At 41.2% G+C, this 10,585-nt stretch overlaps 1 protein-coding gene across 1 annotated transcript; it reads left to right on the top strand.

The window, feature by feature from the left end:
- The first annotated feature begins 1,128 nt into the window (after positions 1–1,128).
- On the top strand, positions 1,129–2,967 carry LOC132164974 (G-type lectin S-receptor-like serine/threonine-protein kinase LECRK1). Its single transcript, XM_059575487.1, has one exon. The coding sequence runs from the start codon at positions 1,129–1,131 to the stop codon at positions 2,965–2,967; it is 1,839 nt and encodes a 612-aa protein (XP_059431470.1).
- The last annotated feature ends 7,618 nt before the right edge of the window (positions 2,968–10,585 follow it).

Genomic DNA, 10,585 nt, shown 5'->3' with positions numbered 1-10,585 from the left:
CTACTAGGATTATGTTTATTTTCTCTACAAGTATTTATCTTTTATAAAAAGTCTAGCTTATTATATAAAACTCATTCATTGAATCATTATTAAATCAAAGAATTTTCTTTCAAATATTATCTGGAGTTTTATCTTTCTTTTAACCTGTGAATTGTTTTTATCTTTTAGGTAAAAGAAAAAAACGTTTTTCTTTACCGAATCAGAGACGCTGCTCTTTGGTTAATTACTTTAATCTTCCTATGTGTCACTGAATGAATGGAGCAGGTAGAAATGTCTCTTCTGTACTCTCTCTTTCTCTCTCGGTCTCTCCGTGGGACATGACTGCAAAACGCGTGGTGGTGGAAAAAGACGATAAAGCCTACGAAAATATTATACTGGATGGAAAGGCCTACGAAAAGACCAGAAACACGACAGAAAAGCTTTTATTCCTCGCCAGACCAAATGGAAAGGCAAAAATCACTGTTGAGAGGCGATTGGCTTTTGTTTTGTTTTGTTGTTTTTTTTTTAATTATTTATTATTTTATTTTTTTATATATATATAGCGTTAAGGTGATTTTTTCCTCCCTCAGTCTTTGCATCATGGCTTCCATACCTGTTCTACTCCGTCTGCTTGTTTTCCTACTTTCTGATTATGCAAACGCTCAACGCAACCACACCAACAAGATATCCTTAGGCTCTTCGCTTTCACCGAAAGCAAACCGTACTTCATGGCTCTCACCTTCTGGCCGTTTTGCATTTGGTTTTTACCCACATGGTGATGGCTTTGCCATCGGCGTTTGGCTGATTAATCAAACTGAGAAAATAGTCACCTGGGCGGCCAATCGAGATTATCCACTTGTCTACAAAAATGCTACACTGCAACTAACCAGAGATGGTCTACAGCTTCGAATTGGAGCAGACAAGGAGCGTACAAAATACATTGATGATGCGCCTGCAGGCAAGACGGCTTCAGCTGCGACGCTTGATTCCGGTAATTTTGTGCTCTACAACAACGATTCTGATGTTATCTGGGGAACCTTTTTTTATCCAACCGACACCATATTAGGTGGTCAGAATCTGTATACTGGCGATGAACTAGTTTCGAGTGTGTCTAAGTCAGACCAATCGAGTGGGCAATTTTCTCTTCTTATGCAGGACGATGGAAACCTTGCGGCCTACCCTGTAGACATCTCGCGTCTACCATATGACATTTTCTGGTCTTCTGGAACAAACAACAGCGGTACCGATGTAATGCTGACTCTTAATCGTTCAGGCGTTCTTTTCCTACACGGAGGTCATTTGGGCGTACGCATTTTGGCAAGTAGCCACTATCCTGACAAGAAAAATGGAACTATTATCCACCGTGCAACACTTGATGCGGATGGGATCTTTAGATTGTATTCACACCACTTTGAGAGCGATAATAGCTCAAGTATGTTGGTGGAATGGTCGTCGTTGGCTAACCACTGTGAAGTCGGCGGCTTCTGTGGATGGAGTAGTTACTGCTCAGGAGTGGGCAACAAAGCACAATGCAACTGTTTTCCTGGATTTGATTTCGTCAACCCCAGCAATAAGTTCCTCGGCTGCTACAGGAACTTCAATGACAATGGTTGCAGACGTCGTGAACATCCAGCGATGCTGTACCGCATCGTTTCTTTGGAAAACATATTGTGGGGTGATTATCCTTACTCATCGGAACAAATGAAGAAGGAAGATTGCGGCATATCTTGCTTGGAAGATTGTAATTGCGGAGCCGTATTATATAAGAGTGGTGGTTGCTACAAATATAAACTTCCACTTAGATATAGTAGAGCAAGTAAAAACATATCAGCTATGGCTTTCTTCAAGGTGATTAAGGAAAATATCAAAGCCCCTCCAATCCCCTTACCTCCAGAAATCTTTGGTCCAAAGATCGAAAGGAAAAGAGGTCTGATTTTGATTCTTGCCATAACCTTGGGTTCTATTTCATGCCTTTGTTTCATGTTTGCCATCTATACTCTGTTTAGATACAGACATCAAGTTTACAGGTATAGAAGTCTGTCAGAAAATACAAATTTGGGATTGATTGAAGAGTTTACTTTGCGATCATTTTCTTATAATGAGCTTGAGCAAGCAACAGATGGCTTCAAGGAAGAGTTAGGTAAGGGCACTTTTGGAGTTGTTTACAAAGGAACTATACCTGGAGGTAACAAAACTATTGCTGTTAAAAGACTAGAGAAATTCGTGGAAGAAGGGCAAAGGGCATTTCGAGCTGAAATTACAGCAATTGCAAGAACTCATCACAGAAACTTGGTTCGATTGCTTGGATTTTGTATGGAGGGCTCTAGAAAGCTTCTTGTTTATGAATACATGAGCAATGGCTCACTTGCAGATCTACTCTTCAAGGCTAAGATGCGCCCCATTTGGAAAGAAAGAGTAAGAATTGCACGGGATGTGGCCAGAGGGATTCTCTATCTACACGATGAGTGTGAAGTCCATGTCATCCACTCCAACATAAAGCCCCAAAACATACTTATGGATGATACATGGACTGCAAAGATCTCTGATTTTGGGTTGGCAAAGCTATTACTGCCAAATCAATCAAAAACAGCTGTGGAGGCCGAGCGGACAGCTGGGTACATCTACTTGGCACCTGAGTGGAAAATGAACGCCTTGATATCAGTAAAAGCAGACATATACAGTTTTGGTATTGTGCTTTTGGAGATTGTATGTTGCAGAAGCAGTATAACGGTAAATGTTACAACGACAGATGAGATAATTCTTTCTAGTTGGGTTTATGACTGCTTTATGGCTGGAGAATTGGAGAAGCTTGTTGAAGATGAAAACATGGACTTCATGACTTTGGAAAGAATGGTAAAAGTAGGGTTATGGTGCATCCAAGAAGATCCAGCTTTGCGTCCTTTAATGAAAAATGTAATCTTGATGTTGGAAGGGACAATGGATGTTCCCGTCCCTCCATCTCCAGTTGGTTCCCTTGTTGTTTCATAAAATGATTATCCTTTTTTTTTTTTTTTTACAAAGTTTATAGTAATCAACTAATCATCCTATTTATGTGTATGCATGTGTCAACAAAAACTTGTATGTATGCATGACTATATGTATTATACACTCTAGCCTACTTTCTTTTTCTATAGTACACCCAATTGATGCCCTGCAAAATTTAATTTGTTGACATTTTCTTTTCGAATTTGAGGTCTTATGCGTGAATCTGATGCTCTTAGGCCAAGTTACATCCCAATTATTACCTGATGTGTGATATCGCTCGATTGATTAACTATTTAAGGACCTTGGACAGATAGGATGAAACAAATCGAAAAACAAGGACAATAACGAAAAGTTAGGAAGTTCCAGAAACTAACTAAATTTACCAAGGTTTGACATGTGGCAAGCTAATGTAGACCAAAATGCTTGGGAGTAAATGAGGAAGACCGGAACAAATAGTAGTGTGAAGACACCCCGAAAGATGGTGACGCGATCCCAGACTCGCGCTATAGCAGAGAACCGTCCGTAAGGGTCTAGTACTGCGCTCGATCACACGATCGAGCGCAACGCAGGGGACGTTATGTTATTTTTCGCATTTTATTGGTTTAAACTGACTTTATTTCATTGTTTTATTAGGATTATGGTTTGGGAGTCTATATTTCGTGTTTTAATAGATTTAAGAGTCTTGGGGCTATATATACATGCTTATAGCCTCTAGAAAGTCAGTTTACGTTATTTTATCAGTTTTCTCTAATAAGAATCCTCATAGGTGAGTTTTCTTCAAATTTTCCCTTGAAACCCTACATAAACTCTATAGTTTTGAGAAGAATTCTCAAATCTTTGATAGACTCAAGATCTAAGAATTATTTATCTTTCTTCTTGTACTATTTTATTTGCTTCCCACCTAGTCAGGCTGCATTAGTTGGTATCAGAGCGCCAGTTACTTTCCATAACTCCAAACACAAGAGGAAAGGGCAACCGCTATGCAAGTTTGCATGACGTGCATGAATGCAAAGAAGCAATTCGTGATAAACAAGAGGTGACACGGAGGAGACACGAGGAGGAGCAGTTGGCAGCTATGAGGGATCAGATTGAAGACCTCACCACCCAACTGGCCGACGCACGTCTCCACGACAGGCGTCATCGTCGACCCACACCGCACGCTTTGGAAGAGGAAGACGAAGACGACGACGGGTATGGATCTGAAAACCCTTTTGCGAAGCGCTGAAAGCAGGGATGTCAACCCCCTGAGCGAGCTCATGCTAATCGGTGGGAAAGCGGATTCAAACTTGATATTCCAGAATTTCAAGGGGGTCTTAAACCCGAGGAATTTCTGGATTGGGTGGCAGCACTTGGAGAAATTCTCGACTTCAAGGGAGTGCTTAAAGATCGACGAGTTTCTTTGGTCGCAACCAAATTCCGGGGTAGGGCTGCGGCATGGTGGCAGCAGTTGAAGCAATCAAGGGCGCGGCAAGGCAAGAGGAAGATCAACGATTGGGAAAAATTGTTGAAGCACATGCGGCCCACCTTTTTGCCCCACAATTACATCCGAACCATGTATCAACGGCTACAGAATTGGAGTCAAGGTTCAAAGTCTGTGGATGAGTACACGGAAGAGTTCTAAAAACTATTGACATGAGTAGATCTATCTGAATCGGATGATCAACTAGTGCCCTGGTATATTGGGGGTTTGCGGCCACAAATCCAAGATACATTGAACCTCTTTGACCCCGTCAATGTTTCGGAGGCCTACCAAATTGCGTTGTTAGTTGAGAAGACGTCGGTGCGAGGTCCTTTAAGCATATTGTTGTGCAAATTTTAATACTCGCAAGTGTACGAATTAATATGTTTTGCAAGTGCGAGGTTGAACCCACAGGAAATTGTGTTTTTGAAAGAGCAATTTATATCTAAACTAATTAAATCCTAATCTAGTTCCAAAAAGGGTTTTGATTTTGGTTTTAAAAATTAAAAGACAAACATAAACTAATTAAAATAGACTAAGAGATAAAATACTAAGGTTAGAGAATTCACACTCACCGAATCATAACAACATACTTCCATGTTTATCAATATTAATCTAAAGTTCTCACAATTAAAATCTTAGATATATTTTACTATGCTTCAAACAATTAATAAAAACCATCCCATATATCCATTCATTGCACAAATCACAAGAGGAATCCAATATCAATTAAATCATTAGATGTATCCGTAAATCACAAAAGATATCCAATCTTAATTGAAACACCAAATGTATCCGTAGAACAAATCATAAGGGATATCCAATTATTTAGGCAAATAAAATCAAGCAATCAATTATGTGAAATTATCTTAAATCATCAAGTGTATTCTTCAATCACAAAAGATATCCAAGAATCACTCCACACATTGAAAAGAAGTAAAACAACTGAAATATTAAACCAAATAAAATCAGATAAATAAAAACTTACATGAAAGTATTGATGTTCTTCATCGGTGAGGCTTCATCCCCAACCTTAGTTGGAAATTTAGCTCCACATAAAAATAAAATATAAATCTAAAGAAAACCTAAACTAAAAAGAGAAAAACTGTAGAATTTTGTTCTCTGGAATTCTATCTATTTTCTTGAATGCAAAGAAGTCTATTTATAGGCTTAGGAAAGTTCTAGAAGCCCTATTAAACCTAGATAATTTGGAGGTCTGTCTCCCAGTCAAAATAGAAGTCTGAAATCGGAATAGGATTCGTCACATTTGTGCCCTTTTATTGTGGGGCAATTTTGGCATAGTAACCGTCCGAATTAGGAAAATTATATTTCATAACTAATTGTAGTATTTTGAGTTAGCTTTCTAATACCGCTTGAATCACTTCAATCCGATATTTGAGCAGAAAGTTACCATCAAAATACTGAGACATGTGTAGAATCTGAATTTGAATCCAATCCGAAATTTTATCCAATCTGAACTTTAATCCAATGTGATCTTTAATCCGATTTAACCTTTTCTTGGATTTGGTTAAACTTAACCACCTCATATAAGTCTTCTCAAAGTATGTATTCTTCCAAACTTTGCATTTTTCTCTTTAAAGCTGTAGTTTTTTTTTTAATGACCTACAAAATACTAAAAACACAAAAGTAATACAAAATATTAAATAACGACACAGCTAAAGGATTAACTAATGTAAATAAAGGGGTCCAAATATGCAATATTTGGCACTTATCACATATTTGGGCATGGCGGTAGTGGAAGCTACAACCGATCAAGCGGTTCATTCACATCTTGGGGAACCACTCAACCGGCCGGTCAAAGTAAAACCCCCACAACTGTGGGGGCAATCAAGCTGAACCGGGGCTAGTACTGGTCCCAAATGCTTTCAATGTGGTGAGCCGGGTCATAGGATGGCAGGTTGCTGCAAAGGAGAGAAGTATGGTAAGGGCCTATTTGTTGATTCGGGGGAAGCCTTTGATGAGCAAGGCGACGGAGAGGACCAAGAGGCAGCTTTTGACGGCAATGGAGAGGTCGCTGGAGAGTTTGTTCATAGGGATGATGGTCCTCTTTTGATGATGAGGAGGGTGTGCTTTACACCCCGAAAGGTAGAGAACGACGATGAGCAGCATCACAATCTGTTTCATTCGACATGTACCATTGGGGGAAAGGTCTGCAAACTCGTCATTGACTTGGGTAGTAGTGAGAACGTCGTGGCGGAAGAAGCGGTAAAGAAGTTGGCCCTAGAGACGGAACGACACCCCAACCCCTACCATTTGGAGTGGCTCAAAAAAGGCATCGAGCTAATAGTATCTAAACGATGTTTAGTGTCTTTTTCAATTGGGTCTAAATATTAAGGATACGATGTGGTGTGATGTCGTGGCCATGGATGCATGCCACTTGTTGTTAGGGAGGCCGTGGCAGTACGACCGAAGTGCGTACCATGATGGGAGGAAGAACACTTATAGTTTCATGGTAGACAATGTTAGACTGACGCTCCTACTAGGCACAGGGAATAGACCTAAACCCGCAAAGGGGCAGGCCCCTCTCAATCCCTCTTGACAAAGCGGGAGTTTATTACGGAGATGTTGGCATCAAAGGTGGTCTATTTGCTGTTGGACAAAGAAGGCAACAACACAGATGAAGTGCCCGATGTAGCCACTGGGTTAGTGGAGGAGTTTGCCGATGTGTTTCCAGCAGAGTTGCCCGAAGAACTTCCTCCTCTTCGTGATATGCAGCATCAAATCGACTTGGTGCCTGTGTCAAGTCTACCTAATCGACCCTATTACCGCATGAGTCCCAAAGAGCATGAAGAGTTGAGGCGACAAGTGGAGGGATTGTTGGCCAAAGGGCACATCCGAGAGAGTTTGAGTCCCTGTACAGTTCCAACTTTGTTCACACCAAAGAAAGATGGCACATGGAGGATGTGCGTGGATAGTCGGGCCATTAACAATATCACGGTGAGATACTAATTCCCTATTCCCCGGTTGGATGATTTATTGGATCAGTTGAGTGGAGCCACCATATTCACTAAACTAGATTTAAGGAGTAGGTATCATCAAATTCGGGTGCGGCCCAGTGATGAATGGAAGACGGCATTTAAAATGCGGAAGGGATTATAAGAATGGTTGGTGATGCCATTCAGGCTATCTAATGCCCCTAGCACTTTCATGAGGGTGATGAATCAAGCCTTTCACCCTTTCATTGGGAAGTTCGTAGTGGTTTACTTCGACGACATCTTAATTTACAGCCCCGACAGGGAGACACACATCCATCATGTCAGGGAGGTCCTTAGTCTACTTCGAAAGGAGAAATTTTTCGCATCACCTCCCAAGTGTTCATTCATGAAAGATTCGGTTCTTTTCCTTGGTTATGTGGCTTCCAAGGACGGATTGGCGGTGGTTGAATCAAAGGTGGCAGTTGTGAGAGATTGGCCCATTCCCACTTCACTACATGAAGTCTGACGTTTTCATGGGCTGGTTTCATTTTACAGGCGTTTCATCCATGACTTTAGCACTATCATGGTACCTATCACAGAATGCATGAAAGTAGGGAAGTTTTCTTGGAGTGAAGCAGCTACGGAGGCTTTTGGATTGATCAAGCTCAAGCTAACGACAGCCCCATTGCTTATGCTCCCAAATTTTGAAATACCATTTGATTTACATTGTGACGCTTCCAAGGTAGGCATTGGAGCGGTGTTGAGTCAAGGAGGGAAACCGGTGGCATTCTTTAGCGAGAAGTTGAGTGGTTCAAGACTCAACTACAACACCTATGACATGGAGTTTTACGCATTAGTGCAATCATTGAGGCATTGGAGTTCTTACCTAGCCTACAGTGATTTTATCTTGTACTTGGACCATGAGGCCTTGTAGCACCTCAACAGTCAAGATAAGATCTCTTCTCGGCATGCTGAATGGGTTGCGTATGTTACGGGCTTATCTATAGCAGAGGCTGATTAGTCATTCACGGTGTGGGTAGCATGTGACTATATCTGATAGTGGAATAATCTAGAAGAGCTGCTTTGTACTTTATGTCTTGCGTTTTATATCCTTTTTCTTGCGTTTAGAATTTCCTTGTATTGTTACGTTTTGCTTGTTTATGTTGTGTTTTGGGAGGCTAGCTATATGGCGAGAAAGTTGCAATTCTGTTAGAATATTCTTACAGAATTAAGCCTATATTTGGGGAAGCCAATGGGTAGGGATTTATGCTTTTGGAATTATTTGATGAATTGTAACCTGGGAGATTGAGCCTCTCGAAGAGCTCCATTTCTTTTCAATGTCTATTTCAACATAATTTCAGCCATTATCATCTTCTCCAATCTACCATATACAAAAAATACCTAAAAAATACCTCAAAATCCATCAAGCTCTTTACATTTGGTATCAGAGGCGTTCAGTTCTTCTCACTCCAACTTCCACTTACCCAGATTTTTTTTTTTCTCCTTCTTCTCTAATGGCCGAAGGCACTAGATTGTTCCAAATCCAAGAGTCCTTGCAGGAATGCCAAAATGCCATTCAACACCAAAACACAATTAATACGGATATGCAATAGTGTCTCACTGAGGTGACAGAGATGCTTCAAACTTTAATTGCAAACCAGAATCGGCCACTACCAGAACAGCCAGTAATTTCGGCAAGAGAAGAGAGATGGTACCCGGACCATGATCGATGCCATGATAGGGACAACAAACGAACTTCGAGGAGGAGGACTATGACTATTAGAGGGATAGGATCCAATCATTCTATCATTTTCAGAAGAAGATGCAGAGGGGGTAGCAATGCACCACGATGATGAATTGGTAATGACAGTGACAGTTGCAAATCATGCCATCCATCAAATTCTGGTAGACAATGGAAGCTCAGCTGATATCATATATTGGCCAGTTTTCAAGCAGATGGGCACCGATCGGGAAAGGATCAAGCCCTTCAATTCACCACTTGTTGGGTTTGCAGGAGAGCGAGTCCAACCTATAGGGTTGATTTCCCTTCTTGTTACTGCAGTAATAGCCCCAAAGCAAGCAATGGTAATGGTGGATTTCTTGGTGGTTGACCGACCATCTGCCTACCACGCAATCATTAGTCAACCATCACTGAATAAGTTGAAGGTTGCAACTTCAACTTACCACTTGAAGATGAAGTTCTTGACGAACGAGGGAGTCAGGGAAGTCAAAGGAGACCAAGTTGCAGCAAGGAAGTGTTATAACACTTCGCTGAAGAAACTCTCAGGATCTGCGCCCCTAGCAATTAGTAATGTAAGCAGCAAAAAAGAGGGTGAGCCGAAGGTTGAACCAGCCGAAGAGCTGCTAGATGTAGCTGTTGAGGAAGGCATGGTTGTGAAGATCGGCTCACAACTAACCCCAGAAATCTGAGAAGGCCTCACCAGCTTTCTTCGGAAAAACATAGAAGTGTTTGCATGGACACATGAAAATAAGCTAGGGATCAGCCCCGAGGAGAGTGTTGACCAGCTGAATGTGGACCCAGTGATGAAGGCAGTAAAACAAAAGAGAAGGAAGCTCACTCTCGAGCGAAACATGGCCATCGCCAAAGAGGTGGAGAAGTTGCTCAAGGCTAGGTTCATTGAGGAATCTACTATTCCGATTGGTTATCCAATGTAGTATTGGTTAAGAAGTCCAATGGGAAATAGAGGATGTGTGTAGAATTCACTGACCTAAACAAGGCATGCCCAAAGGATAGCTTTCCACTAATCGAGGATTTAAGTGTAGGTGGATTTAACAACTAGATATGGCCTGCTCAGTTTCATGGATGCATTTTCTGGTTACAACCATATTTTCATTTATCCAGCTGACAAAGAAAAGACTACCTTCATCACAGACCGAGGCTTGTACTGCTACAAAGTCATACAATTTGGTTTGAAGAATGCTGGGGCCACCTATCAGAGGCTGGTGAACAAGATGTTCCGAGGGCAGATTAGAAGAAACAGGGAAGTCTACGTCGATGATATGCTCGTCAAGAGTGTGTTACAACTAGACCACAACCATGATTTGCAAGAAATGTTTAAGACGTTGAGCCAATACGAGATGAAGTTGAATCCGCGAAGTGCATTTTTATAGTCTCCTTAGGGAAATTCGTCGATTATATGGTGTCCAACCGAGGAATCGAAGCCAAACTTGAAAAGATCCAAGCAGTCCTAGACATACAATCCTC

The sequence above is a fragment of the Corylus avellana genome, chromosome ca11 (genome assembly GCF_901000735.1).
Source record: "Corylus avellana chromosome ca11, CavTom2PMs-1.0".
In the NCBI taxonomy this organism is placed as follows: domain Eukaryota; kingdom Viridiplantae; phylum Streptophyta; class Magnoliopsida; order Fagales; family Betulaceae; genus Corylus; species Corylus avellana.
The sequence above is the reverse complement of the archived record's forward strand: the minus strand, read 5'-3'. Positions and strand labels throughout refer to the sequence as shown.

What these genes read in the sequence shown, in the direction of transcription:
- LOC132164974 (XM_059575487.1), top strand. Translation starts at nt 1,129, where the DNA reads ATGCAGGACGATGGAAACCTTGCGGCCTACCCTGTAGACATCTCGCGT.